Genomic DNA, 21,543 nt, shown 5'->3' on the forward strand with positions numbered 1-21,543 from the left:
CATAAAGTTGCACTAAGTTGGAACAAAATTGTGTTCTGCTGATTTTACTGAGAGGAGTCCTGACGGTTCTCAGGGTGACATTTTGCCACATTTTACATAATTATCTACAGTAGCTCATAAGGAACGCTGCTGGAGAGGAGCAAAGCCAAAGTATTTTGCTTTGTTCTTGCAAAGGTCTAAGTACAAAGGTGTAAGAGGATATGTTTCATAGTTTGTTGTTGAAACCATTTCCTGGTAGCAATTTGTATCTCCTGCTGTGCAGAGAATTGATTTGCTTTGTGTCTTGGAAGAGAATGTGCACCAGCTTCCACACAGCATGTCATGTGCATGTTAGATGCAAGTCTTTGCTTATGATCCTTTAGCAGGGACCATCATTTTGAGCAGCTAATAAAATACAGCATTAATTGAAGTGGGTAATGTCTCCATCACTGATTCCTTCTCAGGCTACCTGGCTAAGGGGATCATTAGTCAGAGTTCATAGAAACTTGGAAATGTCTAGTTGTATCAAATACGGATTTACGTGAAAGGAAGAAAAGCCTTTTGAAACAAAAGCTTTCCTGTGATCTTCCATCATTTTATCACCAAACTTTTTTAATGTTAGTTCAGATCTTATATTCTCTCTTTCATCTTCAGGTGGGAGACGAGATAGTTCGTATAAATGGATATTCCATCTCATCATGCACACATGAAGAAGTCATAAACCTCATTCGCACAAAGAAAATAGTGTCCATAAAAGTAAGACGTAAGTAATGAGAAAATGATCTGTATGGCTAAAGATTGCTGTGATAGGTTGCTGGTGATGTGTAGAAAGTGTAACTTAACAAAAGCATTTTTATTTTTCAGATGTTGGTATGATACCTGTCAAAAGGTAATGGTACTTAATCTGAAAATTACTTTTCACAAAGCCTCTTCAATGTCCAAAGAACCTCTCTGTTTATCTCTATATTTCAAAGTGTGTGAATGAGCACCTTCATAGCTGATTAAAGTGTCCTGTCCTTTATGATAGACAGGTGTCTTTTTGATGAATTTGACTTTTTCTGCCAGTCACCTTAAATTAACCAGTTTCTGTTTCCTCGTTATTCATGGGTGTCAGCTGGAAATGTCGTTATCAATACATCCGGCTTGAGGATTGCTTCAGGACTTAACAGTAATTGGAAGAGGACAATAATTTGAATATTTTCTAATAAGTAAAATTTAAATTGGAATGTTTGAGAAATGTTAATGATGGGAGGTGCCTCTCTGCTTAAACATTTGTATAGTCTGTTCAAGTTGTTCTGATTATTTTCAGTCTTTCTTAGAGTTTCTTAAAATTGCCTCACTTGCTTAGTATCACTTCTCTTCATGTTGTGTTTGCCTGCCTTACTAGCCTATAAAATGGTATGTTTGTTTGATGTTCTGTTTAAACTATTAGAAAATAAGCCAGTTAATATCAACGATGTTCAAAGGAACTTGTGGATACAAGGAGACCATGTTCCAAAGTAGCTTCTTCAGTACCTTGATGTTGATTTTGTCCCCATTGCTTTAAATTGCTTTATCCTTCCAGTTCAGCAGATGAACCCCTTAAATGGCAATATGTGGACCAGTTTGTGTCAGACTCTGGGGTAAGAGACCAATATCTTATTAAGATGTCATCTGGAAAATCTGTACTAGTTCTGAAACACCTTCTCCTTTGACCTTATCACAGAAGTTATTGTATGTGTTTCTATGACACAATATTTTGTTGCAGGAGAAATAGCCTTTGTGATATGATAATTCTAGACTCATTAGATAAGGAAAGGGCAGGATACAAATGAAATACCCTTTCCTCATTAACTGGTACTTTATTTTGCTTGAGCTTATTAACTTACCAGGCTACAGTTCTACTATATAAATCTTTGACAGATTATTTGGCCTATATTAGTGGAGGAATGGCAGATTATCAATACAAGGGACTTCTATGGGTTGCAGGAATGAAAAGAGGGACCACAATTACCACTCTTTTGCTTTCAGGAAGAAAAACTTAGTTGAATGTGGAGCACTGTCATGTATTTTCCAGCTCTTTTGTTGGGAAACATCTAAATAATTATTTTACCATATCACTTTCCTCTAATTTTCCTTCACCCTTTTCTGAAGACAGAGGTTGACTATTGAAACAATCTTCTCCAACTAGACAGAGAAGTTCAGTCTTTCACCTCAGCCATGCAGCTCTACTGTAATGACTGTTCTTTAGGGTCATCTCCTGTAAGACCTTAGAGAGGTCTGGATGCTGGCAAATGTTGATTCCTGGCTCCATGAAGTTTTGGACTAGTCTTGATACAAGGTCAACACAGAGTAACATCTACAGTGTTTCTTAATCCCCCTACAGGAAGGAAAGGGCAGTGTTGCTGGTCTTGCTTCTTCTGGAGGGAGAGACAGTAAAGAGAAGAAGGTCTTCATTAGCTTGATTGGTACAAAAGGCATGGGATGCAGGTGGGTACATGTTTCTTACTTGATAGTGCCATTTTAAGTGAGGCATCCAAGGCTGTTATTTCCTTCCTTCATTGATACCAGGAAAATGGAGATCCATGCTACACTGGGAAGGCAAACTAGAACAGATGCTTACCCTTGCAGCTTTTGGAGTAGAAATGATATTACAGGATTATTTTTTTAAATGGAATTAGGAATATGTAGTTGAAGTTATCAAGATTGAATGTCACAGAATATTTTCTTAAGCATAAGTTTTCATACTATTTGAAAAATTTAGAGTTATGGTTTGTTTTTTTATTATTTCCAAATCTGGAGTGGTTGTACATCACCTGCTAGATGTATTAGCTACAAAAATCATTGCTGTGTTTGGGCCTAGCTTAGACTGCAGCTTGAAATACCCACACTAGATCTTGGCCCCTAATTAAACATCCTGCTCCCTTCTAATTAATAATCCTGAGAAATCACATTGTGTTATACATGTAGGATACTGCAGTTCAATGAGTAAATGTGCAAGCAATTAGTAATTCTTTGCTGTGTTTTATGCTTGTTTTCAGATGTCATTAGTGTCCCAGTCAGTAGTACAGATCTGCATGTATACTTTGTCAGTTTCAGTGTCTAAGCATGTTTTTCTTAAATCACAGTTCTGTGGTATGAAGAATAGAAGAGCAGGATTGCAAACCATTGTGTGTGTACTGGCAAATTTCTATGTTTGTTTCAGAGTAGGTTAATACCACAAAAATAGTCCTTAATTGGAAACAGAATGTGACAAAACACATAAGACTTCTTTCTGCATTACAATGTATTAGTCTATAAATATTATCTTACAAAACTTTCTGGTTTTATATTACACCAGTATTTCCAGTGGTCCAACCCAGAAACCAGGCATTTTTATCAGCAATGTTAAGCCAGGTTCTCTTTCAGCGGAGGTCGGCTTAGAGGTAAGTATGTCACCTTCTGAGGTAGGTACCAGAGGGAAGTATTGTTTGGTGTTTACTACTTCAAGGATTATGGGTCACTTTGAAATCACTAGCCAAGGGGGTTTTCCCATTGGAAAAAAATACCTTGCATCTAGGAAACTCTCTTCATTTGAACTTGAAAACGTGGTATGCCCTCCTGGGTCAGACCAATAGTGCATTGAACTGTGCCTGTACCTATGCTTAGTTTATTATTAATGTTAGAGGTCGTATTAATATATGCACTAATTTAGCATCTGTACTAAAGTTTGGATTAACTCCTTTAGGTTGGCGATCAGATTGTTGAAGTAAATGGAGTGGACTTTTCTAATGTGGATCATAAAGAGGTAAGATTTAAGTTTTTCCTGATTGCATAGTTGTCAGCTCATTAAGCATCTGTCTGGTTTTTCTGGCTGCAAAAAATATATTTTGGTGCTGGGTTACTTAACCAAAGAGGTTATATAATGAAAATGGGAACTCAGAGATCTGAATAATTACCACCTATTTAGCTCAGGTAGTTGTGGAGAGCATCCTTCATCCTGTAGATACTGACTTGTGTTTTGTTTTAATTTGCAGGCTGTCAGAGTGCTCAAAAGTAGTCGTACTTTGACTATCTCTGTGGTTGCAGGTGCTGTAAGTACTATATTGATAAAAGCAGAAACTTGTAAAAATTATATGGGGGGAAAATGGTAAAAAATAAATAGATAAGAAGTAGAGCCATGTTTCGTTAAAATGTCTATACCACTACATTCTTTTACAGCAGAGCAGTGGGGAGTGGCTTTTGGTTATTTCACTGATAATTATCCAGAGAGTTCCCAAATAAAACAGTTTCATAACTGTGGGCCAGTGCAAAACCATTCCTTTGACAAGGAATTGCAATTAAGTTAATTGTGATGGTCTCTAATGTTTGACAGCTGCTGTTCCAGTAGATAGCTGCTTCTACTGGAATGTGAAAGGTGAATTGGGTTAGGGCAAACTGATTTTTCCTCCTGAATAGCTGATGTCTGAGTCTTATTCCTAATTAATTCCTTGTGAAACTGTTTGATCTCTTCAGCGTGTCAACACATTGAAAAATGTTCAGTTTTCCATTTCCAGTGGTTTGCACAACAGATCTAGATGCCTCTGGGGCCTAATCCAAAGCCAGCTGAAATTAATTAAATCTTTCCAAAGACTTCAGAGTGGCTTGCATTAAATATTTTAAAATTTTAGCTGATTTAATCTTTCTTATAGTAAAATATATAGTGTTAAGCAAGCAGATGCTTAAATTCCATAGACTAATGAATGATAGCAGTTCATAAGTGCCTTGCAACTGAATTAAATAGTGGAAGCAAGATTTAATAGATCATTTAAGTTATTTCTGAAGGGCTCACGTTTACTGGGTAGTTACATTGAGGAATGCATAGTTTAATTAAACTACTCCTACATTAACAAAAGATGTAGTTGTTCAAGGACATTGTAAACATTATGTTTAAATAAATGCTTCAAACTGATTAAGCTCCAGGAACTCAACAGACTGAGGACCTAAGTTACTACTCCTGGGTGTGTTACCATACGTTAGAAGAGATACAATTTACTCTGGCCTGTGCCAATGGGATTACCTTCCTAAAATGGTGAATTGTTGCTATTGAGTTCTTCTGCTTCACTCTACTTCGTCTTGTATGTCTCTCCTTTACTCAGTACATGTCTCTATATTATAGAGAAGCCAAAGCAGATTGCAAATCAAGAGGCTGCAAAAGGAAACAGCTTCTCTACTTCATTGTTTTCATCAGAATAGGCATTCTTCACTGATGTTTTTTGGTTTGAGCTGTCTGCTTAGAGACATGACATGAAAAATCCTACTTTTCTAATTAACAAGAGATTTTAATTTCAGTAATGAAAATTAGATAAATGTTATCAAGTGTCCCACAAATTGCACCATGGAAATACCTTTATTGCATACAGAATAGTGGTGGTGTCTTAACAAATGAGAAAGGAACTGAAACACATCAACTACATAACCTTTTGGCAATGTGTTGCCTGTATTTGGGTTCCTTGAATGATGGTGCTTTTCCACAGCAGCCAGGCATGAGAGCATTAAAACACAGTAACTGTGTTGTTACCTTCCTCCCTGGGATTCATTCAGTGTTCTGTTCTCTAGTGTGGCATTGTGGAGTTACATTGCAGGAGAGTACAATGGGGATTTTTTTCTGAGTAACACACTGAGCATGTCTTTAGCATGACCTCTACACTGTTGCTGCAGAATTGAGTAGTTGCATGCCTCCTCTGAGATGCAGAGCACATCTTAACTTTGAGACTGAAACTGAAGTAGCTCTTCGGAATGAAGTGGTCAGGTCTTTCAGAGAACGTTCTCAGAAAAAGTGGTGTGAGGCAATGGCAGGTATGCTAGTATATAATTAGGTTGTGACTGTTTCCAGGAAGAGCTTCATTCATGGGGCTTTTCCACAACTGATTTGGGTGGTGGCTCTGATTGCAGGGAAAGGAGCTGTTCATGACTGAAGAAGAAAGGCAAAGAGAAGCACATCTCCGTGAGCAAGAACGACAGGAGTTAATGCATCAGAAGCGACTTGCGCTGGAGACTAACAAAATCCTCAAAGAGCAGCAAGAGAAAGAGAGATTGTAAGGACTCCGTATGTAAAATAAAGGACTCTGCAGTGTAAAGTTTAGCTTGTATTTGGAAAGGGCTTGGGAAACAGGAGAAAATGTCTTTCCCAACTTAAGTTAACTTAATTTTGCTGTTGCAGCATCTCTGTTCATAAATCCTTATCCTGCAGTACTCTTGATGCAGAGTATCGATATAATTCAATGCATCTTGGAGTAGAAGGGTCACTTTATTCATGTCATGCCCCTGTAATTCAGTGTGATGTTAATAATTTCCTGATACCGTTCCTTCATCCTTTATTTTTAGCAGGACAGTTAGAAATGTTATACTCTTAACACTATGGAACTGTCTCAGAAGGAGATAGTGACTTACAAAATTGTATAGATGATATGCCCTGACTGTCCAGATGGTCCTCAATCTCCTCAGGGTTCCTGTGAAAGTATATTAGACCCTCAGTATCTTAAAGGTGACTTCTTAAAAGGACTGTTTTCCCTCAAAGTGTATGTATTTACTGTCTGTATCTCTTACCAACTATGTGCTGACACATTTTGTGCAAGTTCTTACTCAGAAAATACTATTTTTAACATGCTGTCCTAATTCCTCTTACTATAGAAGAAAACTGGAGATTTCCCAGAAGGCTGCAGAGGAAGAAGAGAGATATCGCAGAGAAATAGAGCAGTAAGTAAAAACCTTACATACACATAATGCAGCTTGAGAAATGATCCCTGTTTGTTAGATCTGTCTGAAAACATTCTGCATATACTACTCTATAGTATTTTTGTAGCTTATATTTTGTATGTTATGTGGTTTATATTTAAAAAATTATAAAGGCAAAACTCAAACAAAACACGTGTAGTTTTTTGCAAGAAGGTACACAGTGTGGAATTTTGTAGCCTTTTCAGTATGTCAGGCAGTTCTGAAAACAGAAGGTATGTAGATTTAGATTAAAGACTATATGATGTTAAGTGCCTTGAGTGGAATTTCAGCCATAAATTTTCAGTAGGCTTTTGCTTTTCATAGGAGAGTATGAATTAGGAAATTCTATAATCTAATTTATTGAGGAAATCTGATGGGTTTTGTCATCACAGTTAATTATGGTTTTAAAAAAAACTGTGGTTCTAGGAACTAGACACATTCAAAGATTGTATCGTAAAGAAGTCAGTAGAATAAATTTAAGCATTGTTCTACATTTGCAACTTCAAAATTAACCAGTATAATAAAACATTGTTATCACAGCAATTAATTTCCTTTCCAAATGATGTTGGGAAATTGCACGGAAGGTAGTGTGAAAATGCACAATATCTGTTATGGTATAGCTCCTTAGAGCTAGGATTGAGCATCTTTGAGCCTTTGTCATCTTAACCAGTTTTTAATTCATACTTGTGCACATAAGGCCCTTTTCATGTACCTAGAGTAGCAAGAATTCTCTGATAGAAAAAACATCAGGGACTTAAGAATCCGCAAAAAGGAACATAGTCCCCAGCTGCTACTAGAGAAAAATCTCCTGATAGTCTTGCCATGGGTACTGCTGCAGCATGTGGATGAATTCTTGCATGTTTTCTTTTTCTCACTGCTGGGCAGTAGATAACATCTTGTTCTTTATTGTGATCGGCTGTAGAAAATCCTCCATTAGCCACGGAAAGCCAATATAAAAGCATCTCAGATCAAGAATCTTTCTGTCCTCCAAATCCAGATTGCTTGTCTGTTCTGAGGTATCTGCAGTGTCCTTCTGAACTAAGTGCATATTTAATCACTCAGGGAAGACTTTAATGAATAGGCTGCCTTGAGGGCTGTTCATTGCAAAGTCTAGTGCATCTTTATACTTTCATGTCTAATTTCAGACATTTGTTAAACTATTCTGTATTGCAATGAAAACTGTTAAATCAGTGTCAGTCCTCTGGGTGGAGAGAAGGGAGGATGGTAGCTTTTATATTCAGAGCTCCTAGCTGCCTTTTTTTTTTTTTCTTATAGGATAACAGCAGAAGAAGAGAAATTTAAAAGAGAGTGGGAGGAAGACTGGGGTCCTAAAGAACCTCCTAAATCTCTACAAACTGTAACTGCAGAAGTGCACTCTGCCCCTCGATCCAAACACAAAAGTGAGTGGTTGATTTCAGTCTGCTTCCAAGGAAAAGTGATTATTTTTAGGCATGTTACTGAGCTGCATGGAATATACCACCAATCTGTGTCCAAGCCAGTTATGTGTCCAAGTTAGTTATGACTTGATTGATTGGTTATTTTCAGAAGGCTGGAAGCATATGTTATATTAATAGTTCTTATTTAACAGGTATCTAATTCACCAATTCTACATCCACTCAAACAGCAGCAGTAGAAGGAAAAAAAAGGGGAAAATAAATTGCTCACTAAGAAATTGTCTCTTTAGCTTGGGATTTTGGTCTATTGCGTTCTATGTTGTCTCTGTTCAGTGTTTGGCTTATCACTGTTTTCACTGTCCTGGCATCAGTAGACTTGTGCTAATTTCCACTGTCTGCACAAATAGAAGTCATTCTGCATTTTTTTTGGTACAGTCTGTAATTATGTTTTTATATCCATGTGAATAAGCTGATACTGCAGTTCTAGGTTACACACACATCAGTGCTTTCATCTCAGTAAGGAAAGTATCACTTACAATAAGTAATATTTTAGGGTTTGTGGGCATTTTGTTAAAGAATTTTGCTAGTTTTCAAAAAGAAGGTATGAAGAAAAGGCAAGTGTTTGGTTTTGTTGTTCCATTTTGAATTAGCTTTGAGCCAAATTTGATTTGAGTTTGGGAGGTGGAATATTTGAAGATAGATAACTGGTACTAGATTTGCAATCTCATTGGAATTGAGCAAATGCATTTTGTACTATTCCTATCATTAACTTTTTTCCCTTGCTCTAAATCAGCGTATTATGGAGGTTAAGGTTTTGAGTATTTTGTCTGCTTGTTTCTAACTTAAAAAGATGGATGTGGAATCTGCACTTTGTGCTTGGAGTAAATCAGTTCAGTGCTTTCAGAAAAATCTAATAATGTTTGCCTTCATCACTTCAGCAGGACTTCTGTCTTTTGTCAGTCTTTGGGGGCTGTAGGAATGTCTTGAAGCTCTTTTGCATCTCTTCTATTAGCAGTAAACAACTTAATATATTGAATGCCATAAAAAAATGCAACAAGTAGTTATTGCAAAACAACAGAGACACACTAAACAAAAATAGAGAAAAAATGAAACATTTTCCTAGATCTTATGACACATCTGATTTTGCCAGCATGCCTTTTACATCTCATTCATTCCTTCTCAAGCTGAGGTATTTACCACGTTGTTTTTCTGCATACCACTTTCTTGAGTTCCTGTTCTCTGGACCACTATGTTGAAAATGTAATAATGATGGTACAGTGAGGTGTTCAGCTGACACAAAAATGATCCTGCATGCTAAGAACTTGGGTTGCAAAGCATATACTAATTAAAAGTATGCAATCAGAACTTCTAAATCAATTCCCAGTGACCTAATCGTCACTGAAAGAAAAGAAGGCACATGTCTAAGAGTTTGCAAAATACAGCCTTCTGTCCAGATAGTATGTGGAGGGCATACCAAAATGATATTGGACAAAGGAAAAAGTGGAAAGTGCTCATTGCATAACTTAATGGAGGCCTGGGGTGCTTCCTAACCTGATTATGGATTTGAGGTTTTTTTGTGTATAAGTAACTTTGTTGAATTCACAACTTTTCATTGAGAAATTGAGATGGAGCAATGTTTCTTCTGCAACCATCTTTTACCCATTCATTTCTCTGATTCTTTAGCACAGTGTCTTCTCTACAGCATTTATCCCAGTGACAGTGCAGTAGAAGGCTGATAATTCTTTGAAGCAAGCTATCCCAGAGCTGATGATGTTTTTGTTACAGGAAAAGTCAACTACCTCTGGCAGCCTTCCTTTCAGAGCAGAGCAAACTAGTTTGCCACTTGTAGATCCTCCCTGCTGTGCTGATTTCTTTTCAGTTCATGGGAACCTCCAGTTAGACTGTCAGTTCTTTCTCCTCACTCCTTTCCTCCTTTGTCTCTTTAGTAGATGTAAAGGGAGTTACACATGACCAACTTGAAACAGATGACATGGATGATGTGATCATGAAGCAGGACAAACAGGTTTGCCACTCAGCTTTAACTTCCTATCCTGATTCAGATTCTTCCTGTTCTTCGCTTCCTCCTGACAGTCAGTGTTGACATGGAACTGGTTTTGCTAGAGCAATATGTGTGGTCCTATGGTAGGCATTGAAATGTTATGACACTCTTGATATCATTGCTTTCTAAAGGTACCTTGCTGCAAATAAAAACCTCTGTCAGTCCTACAGAGGGGTGGAATATATTGAGAACTCTGTGTTATCAGTGTTTCTTATATAAAATTACGGTAATATGTTATTTGTATGTTTTCATTTAGCAGTGTGTTTTTTCTCCTATTTATACACTTGCCTTGAAATACTTTGTGCTAGGAAATGGAGCTTTTCTTGTCTTCTGCCACAAGTTCAGATGAGCTGGAATAACTGTTTCATTTTGAGAGGCTTCTTAAAACTAATGTGAACTAGGACTGTGACCATGGTAATCTTACCAATGCATAAGGCTGCATGGTTCTCTACGAAGTTTACTTGTTGCCATTGCTTTGTGTTAAGATGAAATATGTATCAGTAAAATAAGAGTAAGGTGACTAAATGTACTAACATGAACAAGAAGTTGTCGAAGAACACGTCATGTAATATTGAAACTTTGGTGTTGTGCCTTCAAATAAATTTTAATCAGTTAAACGTGTCACCATGGATTGAGCTGAGCCTGAACCAGCCCATGACCTTTCTTCAAAAACCAACCTTTCCTTTACCTTTTCTAGCTTTTGGATGGTTTTATCGGTATGAAGGAAAGTTTCCCACAATCCGTAAGGTACTAAGTTTAATAAGTAAATGTTTGCTGTGTGTTTGAATTCCTTTTTCTTTTTCTTCCTCTTCTCAGTAATTACTGGACTTCTTTTTTAAAATAGTCAAATACTTCTTGTTTTAATGTGTGTACAAATGAAGATGTCTTTGGGATGCATCTCCCTAGGAGTTTGTCCTTTTGAGTACTTTGGATTTTTCAAGTTCTGCCAGCTGCAGTGGGAATTGTATGTCAGAACTTTGCAGTGCATGCCTTTGTTCTTTAAAAGTCATCAGAAGCATGTGTAAAAAAAAAATAAAAACACAGAGACAAAAAATCGGTGGGAACCAAATAAGCAATTTCCAGGTATAGCTTTGCAGGTTTTCAAGTAAGAGGAGTGTTGAAGGCAAAAGACATCTCTGTAGCTGTACATCACACAAGTGAGCCAAAAATACACCTGGAAATCTCTGAGCTTGATAGATTACTTTTATATCTGTGGAGCTTCTGCTAAAGTATTGCAGTTTGTTTCAAATAATACTTTGTTCCTTTTGTGTCTTTATTCTCTTTGATTATTTCAGTGTATATTAAACCATTGTGATTGGGTTGTGTATATTAACCGTTAGTGATTGTGCCATATTTTGGTGGTATCTCAGGTGTGTTTGTGTGTATATTCTGGTGGCTGATGGTAATTAGGATGAAAGTGTCAAGAAGAGGTGATTTCTATCTTCTGAGAACTCAAAGTTTTTTTAGGAGGTTAGGATTGTCTGACAGGTGGAAAATTTTTCACCATGTAGGATTAGTACTTTAACGTTTTGTGTGGACAGAAAATTCTGCTCCTTAAGAGTGAATAGTAAATGATGGTACACCCTGATGCCATTTTGTTCTGCTAGCAACTGTAAATTGTCAGGGATCTGTAACTTGTGTGACTGCAAGTACAGTTAGGATTTCTATCTTGAAACAATAATTATGTTATGAAAACTCAGTCTTTTCACACAAATAGGTGGCCCTTCTGTATTGCTGCTGACTAAGATAGTTAGTAGAGCATTGACTTACTTTTTCATATAGTAATGAAGATCTTGCCTAGTTCCTCTGAGCTCTACTACACAGTGTGGACTAGAAGCTTGCAAACATGTATTTTTATTCTTTTGCTTTTAACAATATTTGGAAATTATGAATTGTCATCCTACTCCAACTTAATTGTTTTGTTTGTTTTTAAAACCAAATTTCACTCTGTACTAAAGAAGCCATAATTGGAAGTAAACTGAATCCATGGGGAAGATGAATGGAGAGGGTGACTCATCCTGTTGTATCTGAATGCAGTGCATGCAGCTGAGGCTGTCTGATAGAGATTCATATTCTGGAACACTGGCATGTGTACTGCTCAGTGTGCCTTTAAATTCAGTCATTTTTCAAATCTTGATACTTAGCAGGTTGACCTGACATTTAGTAGACAGTACTAAAGTTAGCCTCTAGTTTATTAGAGGCTAAGATAATCAGCAATTGTTAAAGTGCAGACTAATTATTTTCTGTTTTCCAAGGCTTCATTATCAATTATACATGCAAAAGGTGGAAGGAAGACCACTGTTGTTATTTAAGGCAATGCATGTTCATGCTCTGAATTCTCAAATCACCATGAAAGTCAGTAGTTAAGGACAATAAACAAAGACAAATCAAATCCGAAGTGTGGCATCTTTGGGCACTGGCAGTAATGGACCAGAGGCGGCCAGCTGTCCCTCCTTTTTGACTTGTGCATAAATAAAAGGAGAACATGAGCTCTCTGGGATGTCATTAAAGTAGAAATAAGGAGCAGGGTGTATTTAAAAGACCACAGGAAGAGAGGCTACTGGAAGACCATGTAGTTTACCCTTTTGGTTGCACTCCACGTATAACATTTTAGAGTTGCTTTGGGCTGCATTGGTTTTATCACATAGGTAGATGTTTCCCAGTGCTTGATGGTGCTACTTGGTCTTTGCAATACAGTCTTTCTTCCTGTGAGCAGTTCAGTTCCTGCACTAATCTAAACCTTCCTTTTGTAGTTGCTTATTTCAGTTGCATTAAGGCATGCAATGCTGTTTTAGAACATACGCGTGAAGGTGTTTTATGCGTAGAATATTCACATCTAGCTATACATGAGCATCTGTCACCTGAAAGAAGCCTTGTGCATATATTAAAATGCCAGAAGAGAGATGGCAAAACAAGATCTAACCAAGACTGTTTGAATATTCCAAGTTTTGTAGTGTGCCCCCTAATGTTACCATTTTGCAGAGGTACAAGAGAGTTGAACTGACTGGTCTTGTCCAACTTCTCTTAATGTGCACAGGTCCTTTAAATGTGGTGGAATTTCCTGCATATGCTGGGGAAATGGATATTAGATTTTCTTTTAAAAGACCTTCCCCACAGTTGCAAGAACTATAATTAAATTTTCAAGACAGGGGCTCATGTATTGAGCTTGAAGTTTGCAGTGGTTTTAGCTGATCTAAAAATGTGCTTACTGAAAACTAAAAATCCCAAACCAAACCCACCAAAACTTCCCAGAAAGGGAAGGACCGAAAGAAGTCAAAAAGTGACAGTCTGTGTGAACAGAAGAAGAATAAAAAGGAAATGGAGTTTGAGCAAAAACTCGCCAAAGAGAAAGAAGGAATGCTGGAGAAAGAAAAACAATTGAAAATCAATCGTCTCGTTCAAGAGGTATGTTGTGTTCTATCCTATGCAAAATTGCATTGAAAGAAAGTGAGCTGACGCTTCTCTGGAATTCCCTTAGCAGGACATGTGTGTAATTAAATCAGAGATAATGAGGTTTTAAAAAATTGCTGTTTCACTGCAAAACTCTTCTCGCATTTGCTGGTTTCTACAGTGAATTTTTGCCCAGATGACTATACTGCTGCAGCTAATGGCTGTCCTTCTGTAGTGGTTAATTTAATGAGAGACAGCAAAATGGGAAATAATTCTCCAAATTATCATCAGTTTTAGAACTAATTTAAATGTCATTTCATAGTTTTGAAAAGTATTTGCTTTGTAATGATACCTATAACTTCTCCTGCACTGATGTTATGATTAAGGTATCTGAGACAGAGCGAGAAGACCTGGAAGAATCAGAAAAGGTGCAACACTGGGTGGAAAGGCTTTGTCAGACACGGTTAGAACAGATTTCCTCTGTTGAGAATGAGTCTCCTGAGGTAATACTCTGGCTTCTACATATTGCACAATCTCTAACTTACTAGTTTTCTCCTAAAAGCAACAATGTTTTACCAGAGAAAAATCTTTTGCTCTCAGCCTTCATTCTGGTAGGCAAAAAGAAAACATCTTTAATTGATGAATTAAAATTGTGACAGCATTGATTGTTCCTATATTTGATGAAGGGGTTTTTGTTACTTTAATGAACTGGGTTTACTTCATGCTTTTAAAGTATTTTATCACCATAAAATCAACAACTTGATTAGCAATTTGGGTTAGCTGGGACATCTAAAAGTGAGACTAGAATACCCAGCTGTATTTTTTTTTTTTTGTATCCTGTGAAAATAAGAATGTCATTGATGATGAGCTCTGGAGTGGAATAAGGTTTTGTTTTAGATAGTCCACTCAAACAAAAGAGGTTGCAGATAGTGATTGTGCCTCGGAGTCTGATGGTTCTAGATGCGGAGTGAGGCTTTCCCACCATCCTGCTGCTCTGGCTTTCTTCCAAGCACAGCTGCTTTCAAGAGGAACATTGTAATCTGCTGAACTCCCCCGAGGTCCCCAAGAAATTGCAACCACAATAGGAACCCTTGGGGAGCACACTCGCATGAATTTCATTCAGGTCAATGTAGAGCAGCTCTGAAAAAAAGCAGGTGGTCTGCTATTCTTTCTGGCCTCAGGCTCAGATATTTGTGGCTTTTCAGTGCAGGTTTCCAGTATAGTAATTCCACTGTCCTAAGTTGTGGTATGTTTGGTTCTTTTTACTGTCTAATTTTGGCAACCTGGATTCTGCTAGATCCCTGTTCCCCTTGCAATTTCCCCTATCACTTAAAAAAGTATGTTAAAATCACTATTGCATTTCCAGAGCTCTACTCTGATTTAAGACAAGCACTCTGTTTTTTTTCCTTGATCAATTATTCTGTTACATTAGATATAAATATTCTATTGCAATTCTGCAAAGCCACATAAGCAGTTAAACTCATGTACATCACAAAACCAGAGTGCTTTTTGAGGCATAAATGCAGCTTGAACTGCTGCTAGCAGTCAAGATCTCTTGACCTCTGCCAAAGAAATAGATATTTTCCAGTACCAAGGAGTGACTGGCATGCACGGAGATCACAAAGAAAGTCAACAGAGATACCCATTTGAGGGAATTCTTGTCAGTAGACTAAGATAGACATGCCTTTAAGACAGCTCATCTCTCTATTTCCACATCTGAGTCTACAGAATAGCAAAAGGCAAGAGTATCAACTGGATTTTCTCAAGTATGTTGGTTTGATCACTGATGAAATGTTAGAAGCTCTAACAGCATATGCAGAATCCTTTTTTTCTATGTACAACCTTATTTAAGTGAGCCATTGTGTTCAAACTCTGGAGTTTGTTTGCCCCACAATGCATCTGGTATTGATTTGACAGAAATTAGGAAGTCCAGATCCTCCTGAGGATCTGAATTTCATAGCATTCTAAACTTTTTGTTTTGATAGCTGCTTAAGCTTATTTCTCCCCCTTGTATTAATGTCTGCTTTTGTTTACACTAGACTTTAACCCCTTTCCCTTTTTCAGTGGCACAGGATTTTAGGGCTCATCTTCAATTACTCTTATATAATAACTTTTGCAAGGGACAGTGATTGCTTTCTCTTCATGAGTTAGAAAGGCAAGAATTGTGTTAGTTATGGTTTGTCCTGTGATTTTTATATTCCAAGGACACCGTGCAGTTAAGTGGTGGTTTTGTGTCAGCTCCCCTGCCCCAACAGCCAAGGCTGCTGCCACAGCACTCCATTTTTTTTGCCTTTTCAGCTGAATGGCCAAGGAGTGCTTTTAAAAAAGTTTTCAGAGAAAAAGTTTTTATGTATTGTATGGGAGAAGCTAAAAGCTTTCTGTGCAGGAGCCATGAGGATGAGTGATGTTCTAGTATTTGCCATTTATGTCTTCAGACCTGTTGCAGGCAAATGGGCTGTTAAGGGAGATTTTTGTTGTTGCACATAGTTGGCGAGTGGACGTCCTTCCGCTTCTCCTGCCACGTCAATGAGGCGTTTCGCTGGTGGCCTGCAGCTGCATACCACAGATCTTGATGATATAAATTTAGATGAAGTTGACAAGCCTAAGCTGCGTGTGGCACCACCTCCGCCACCACCCCCCATTGTTACTCCAGCATCATCAGCTCATCCCACATCGAATGTCCCACTTCCAAGGGCTCCAACCTTGGCAGTAACACCACCTTCCCAGGTGATGTCATGATCTGTTTGGATGCATGCAGGTTTTTTTAAGATAATGCTCTCACTCTGTCTTATTCCAAAAAGATGAAATAAGTGTCTCATGCCAGATGTCACTTCAGGAGAGAAATAGCAGCTGTTTCAACATAATGCCCTTTGGTAAGCACTGTAGTAGGATTCACGTAGCCCTTTTTGTGGCAAAAGATTCTTATTTGTTTCAAACAGCAGAAGAGGATCCCAGATGGTCAGGTTTTTTCTCCACAGAATTTTCTGCATGGATTGACTGAATGGATTTTGGATTTTCTTTTTATTTGCATGTTTGCTTGCAAATAATGGCTTTGTTGTTTGCATGACTGTGGTTGGGGTGGGGAAGGATGTTCAAATTAATTACTTCTCAGGAGAAACAAGCAGCTTATGTGAATATCTGCCCTAATGTGAGCCATGAATCTCATCTTAAAAACTCCAGTAGACCTCTGATAGTGCTTGGTCTATGTAGTTTCTGTGTTTGAAGTGATAAGAATATGCTAGATCTGGGTGGAACACAGTGTCCCAAGTTCTTTGTGAAACAAAAATGACATCATATGACACAAGAGTACAAAATAATGGTGTTGAGAGCGGGTATATATTGTCCTAATGCTAATTATAAATATTCAGATGAAGAAAGTAATATAGAAACTGTCATACTGGACCTGACTCCAAACCCTTATATTTTGATGTTTCTGATAGTTTTTTACTGCTAGGTTAGTAAATAAAAATACACCAGGTAATAACAATGAAATAACTTAGCCCTTAAAGGTTATAAGTCAGTTTTCCCTGACTATAGTGAGTGTGTGTGAGGAGACAACTAAGCTCTTGGCAGGTTTTGGCTCACTATTAATAAACTACTTTGTTTACAAGTAGATAACTTTGTATTTCTCATGTGGTTTCAGGATTGGAAAGAAAATCAGAAGCTGGACAATTAATCTTTGCTGCTTTTTAAAAAAGTCAAAATTTAACACCATAGATAAGCAGCACATAGCATATTCAGCAATTAATGATCTCATGTTTGTCTGCTAAAGCCAAAACCAGACAACTGTATATTGTCCCATAAGTAGTTGTGTAGTAGTATTCAAACTAGTGAATTTTAAATCAACTGCTAAATTACTGGGGTTGCTTTCACTAGATTAAGTTCAAATTTAGCTTGAACAAATGATAAATGGACAAAAGGAGTGAAATCTTGTCACATACATTTTTGACAACTAAATATTAAAATCTCTGCTAGAAGTTGATTTGTTTCTCAAAAGTATTGTCAGCTGTATACTTCATATGAACCTGGTACTGAGTCTGTTACTGTTTAGGTTGTAAGAAACACTTCCCACGTTGGCAAAGGAGCTTCTGTGTCAAGCAATCCGTTGGTATGTGATGTACTGTTACTAATGAGTGCAGTTCTGTCTTCTTCCATGGAATGTTAATGTCAAGGATTTGGCTCTGCATGGCTAATTTATTTTAAAATTCAGCCCTTGTGTTTGTGTGTGAAAATCATTTGCTCTGTTACAAGATACTTACAAGTGGAAGTAGCTCCTAGTGGTCTGAGGACTTCCTCTTTCAATGCTTTAGTAACATACAGTTGATATTTGTGTTTTCTGGATGTCTGTATGTCACGTAGCATATACTTTGTTCTCCTTTCAAGACAGACAAAAAGAGCCAGTACCAAATTATATTTTAAACGTAATGTGTGCAGAGAAGCAAGTCACCTTCTCAGAATAATCACCATTTGTTTGATAATTGTCCTGATTTTCGTTCAGGATGGCTGGATCATAGAATCATAGACTCATAGAATGGTCTTGTTTGGAAGGGATCTCCAAAGTTCATCCAGTCCAACTCCCTCTGCAGGGGCATACTCAACTAGATAGTTTGCCCAGAGCTCTGTTGAGCCTCATCTTGAGCATCTCCAGGGATGGGGCCTAAACCACCTCTCTGGGCAACCTGTTCCAGTGCCTTCATGATAAAGAACTTGTCAGACTTTCCCATTCAGAGGCACTCTAGAAAAGTCTATCTCTAAATTGTGCAACTCCAAGAGAAATCATCCAGTTCCAGTGCAGCTTTAACAAGTTGACAGCTGTGAATCTGCTAATTCTTCTAATATTAGAAAGGTTAAGAATATGATTTATTTTGTTGAGTGGAGCACATTAGTTGAGAGAGATCCACAGGGAATTTCTGGTTTTGAAAAACCAAAACCAATGAAACAAAAAAACCCCACACCCCATCCAAAAAAAAAAAAAAAAAAAAAAAAGGAGGCTTAACCAATGTGCTGGAAGCAAATCAAATAATCTCAGAGGATACAGCTTGTACTATATGACTGATATCTGGGATGCATCACATTTCCTATGAGAAACATTGGCAAGAGTTGCTGGGGTTAAGTCAGAAACTGAACCCATAGGACTTGGTTTTGAACTCTCCATGAACAAAACTGTGCTTGATGTCAGTAGGAGTTTTGTATAAAGTCTATAGTTGGGTTAGTACGTGCTGACTGGTCAGGTCTCGTGTGTTAGTACGTGCTGAATGATTAGGTCTCATGTGCCTCTGGGTATCTGTACTTTCTAGAGTCAAGGGTAGCTATTTAACAGAATTAACCCTTGCTCTTAAGTCAGGATAAGTTAACATGAGATTCTTTATGAAAAGCTTGGTGAATTTCATCTTAAAGGATCTATTTAGCCATAGACAGTTAAGACCTCATTTGAGATTCACTGTATTCTTATGCTCAACTTGAGCAGTATTTTCCCTGTAGTTTCTCATTCATTTCATTGCATTTATAGAATAAATGCAAGAAACAGGGATGAAAGTTTTCTATTATCTTGATAAAGTCAGAGTTTAGGAGGGAAAGCTGCTATTTGGATGCAGGAGAAATTATATTTTGTTTTTTTGACTTTGTCTTAGCTAAAATACTTGTGAGCCTTTTGCTGTATTTACAGTTATGAATTTTATACCATAAACTATTTGATTTGAGGTGTCTTGTTGAAATGATGGATTTGCACAAATTACATTGTGAATTGTAATTTTCTTAAATTAACCCTCTAGCAACTAGCTCCAAGTCCACCTACCCAGCGGCATCCAGGGGTACCAATAGTCTCTAAACCAGTCATGCTGCATCCTGACCCAAACTATATGGTCAGGCCAACAATCAAATCAGAGGCCTTGGTAAGCCTTTTAATGTTCTTTGAGTGCTGCAGTACTATGGGATTTGTTGTTGCCTTGTCCACAAAGAATCAATGCTTATCTCAGTTTCTTCTAGCTAAAATTCTTACAGATTTTCAAGTGATGCCTAATGGTAAGGGCGAGAGTATTGTTCCATGATCTGAAAGTCACTTTCAGTGATAGTTTTTGTACTGGAGTGCATAGTTCCAGAGCAGGCTAAAGCCTCTGACTCTGTGGATGTGGGGTATTTTTTTATTATTTATTCACTTGCTGGGGTTTTTTTGTGTGGGTTTTTTTTTAATTCTGAATTAGTGGGTTTTTTTAATAGTAAAAAAATAATTACATTGTGTTTTCCCTTTGTAAATAGTCATGAACATACTTGAAACAGAGATATGTATCTCATCATTTCATTTCTAGAGGGGAAAAAGATGTGTTATCTTGGACATCAGAAATGATACAGTGTTGCTGCATAGCTGACTTACAGAAACATCTTTTTCCTTATGTCTTTTCCATTTATGTTTCAGATGTAAGTGTAGGAAAACCTCTTAGGTTAATTATTGTAATGCTAACCATGTAGCATCTTTGGGCATTATGGTATATGAGGGAAAGTAAGCCAAGGTTTACTGCAAAAAAATAAAAATACTGCTCTGGTAGGTGGCAGCTCCCAAGTGGCAGCCCTGAAAATCCATCTGAAATATCTGATGGACCAATTAGGCATGTTTTTTTCTTGAGTATCATAATTATTTATACTGTTAAAAGCGGAGTTGTTTGTTACATGCATGGTGTGGGTGTGTATATCTGTGCATGTGTATGAGTAGGGCAATGTATTACAACATGAGCTAAGTGATGGACAAATGTCACATTTGTATTTAATTACAAGTATATCTTATACTTGACAATAAATTATACCCACAATATTCCTAGCTGCCTTTAATGAAAGTGCAATGGATGTTTCCATCATTTTGTTCTTTAATAGTTTACATATTCTTGTTTCTTTATTTTCCCAGTACCAGTCTGGATACCTCATAATTAGCTTTCTCACAGACATAGTCATCTTGAAATGTCTGTATTACAGGTGGATTAATATGATAAAGCAGCTATTTTAATTGCTCAAGAGAAGGCAGGTGCATGAGCTGAAAATAAAGGATACCTCCATTGTTGATATTCCTTCAGTCGTAGGCACTGGAGCTTTCATCTGATTGTGTTCAGTAATTCAGCATCTCTAAACAATAGGAAATTCTCTAGGGGAAGAATGACCAGAGTGAAATAATCTGCAATTAATCTAGCTCTTGGCAATAAATACCTGGCATACAAGTATAAACTAGTTTACAGAGTTGCTAATACCCTTATGTGCCATCAGACAGACTTAGTAAATATTAAAAATGTTGTTTGTTGTTGCTTGGGGGTTTTCTGTTACTGACTGTGTACAGTCAGTTTGATAAGTTGACAATAATATCCGCCTCCGTAGTGGTATTGCTTATGAATTGTTATGTGTGTATGTACATTTTCCAAATCACAACTCGGCTGAAATGTTTCAGATGTCAATCATCTTCATTCCCCAAATGCCTCATTATCACATGGAAGATCGCAGTTTTAGTGTAAGCAGTATTCTGGTAGGACTTCGAGAGAAACATGTCTATAAATTGGTTTAGTAGACCTCTTACCTCTTACTTCTGTTTATGAGTTAGTGAAGTAAAGAGTATTCATCCTTGCTTAATGAAGTCACAGTAGAACGTGAAGGAAGACTTGCAGAGAGATTCTTTGTGAGTGGGTGACACTTATTTGCAGCAAAAAGTTAATATCTGGTTTGGCCGTTTTTTCTGTCTTTTGCAGCCACAAGAGATGTTTAAAAGGATGGTGGTTTACAATTCATCATTTAGATCTAACAAAAAACAAGTAAAATAACATTTTCCATGTTTTGTGTGGTACTTCTTGTTTTGACTGATCATAGAATTAACACTTTCCTTTCAATTCTGTTACTCAGTTTCTGAAGCAAAGGGCGCAAAACAGCCCTAGTGCATGCTTCTAGTCTTTGTAAACTTCCAGTGTGTGTCTGTGGCTTCTGCTGGTCTAGACAGGAAAAGAATGAAACAATAGTAAATCCCTCAGGCTGAACCCT

The 21,543-nt window shown here is 37.4% G+C and overlaps 1 protein-coding gene across 5 annotated transcripts in view; it reads left to right on the forward strand.

The window, feature by feature from the left end:
* USH1C (USH1 protein network component harmonin) overlaps nt 1-21,543 on the forward strand; it is a 37,234-nt gene that overhangs the window by 8,788 nt on the left and 6,903 nt on the right. For 2 of the 5 annotated variants that reach the window (XM_064163605.1, XM_064163607.1), the window contains exons 5-15: nt 634-742; nt 844-868; nt 1,544-1,601; nt 2,345-2,448; nt 3,299-3,383; nt 3,686-3,745; nt 3,975-4,031; nt 5,872-6,014; nt 6,610-6,675; nt 7,969-8,093; nt 10,034-10,110. In XM_064163605.1, the coding sequence (XP_064019675.1) occupies nt 634-742; nt 844-868; nt 1,544-1,601; nt 2,345-2,448; nt 3,299-3,383; nt 3,686-3,745; nt 3,975-4,031; nt 5,872-6,014; nt 6,610-6,675; nt 7,969-8,093; nt 10,034-10,110 (909 nt within the window). Of the gene's footprint in view, nt 1-633; nt 743-843; nt 869-1,543; nt 1,602-2,344; nt 2,449-3,298; nt 3,384-3,685; nt 3,746-3,974; nt 4,032-5,871; nt 6,015-6,609; nt 6,676-7,968; nt 8,094-10,033; nt 10,111-10,843; nt 11,480-13,398; nt 13,552-13,922; nt 14,002-21,543 lie in introns of those variants that run through there. The other 3 variants (XM_064163608.1, XM_064163609.1, XM_064163606.1) reach the window with 3 other exon arrangements.

Source organism: Pogoniulus pusillus, chromosome 24, assembly GCF_015220805.1.
Source record: "Pogoniulus pusillus isolate bPogPus1 chromosome 24, bPogPus1.pri, whole genome shotgun sequence".
Lineage (NCBI taxonomy): Eukaryota > Metazoa > Chordata > Aves > Piciformes > Lybiidae > Pogoniulus > Pogoniulus pusillus.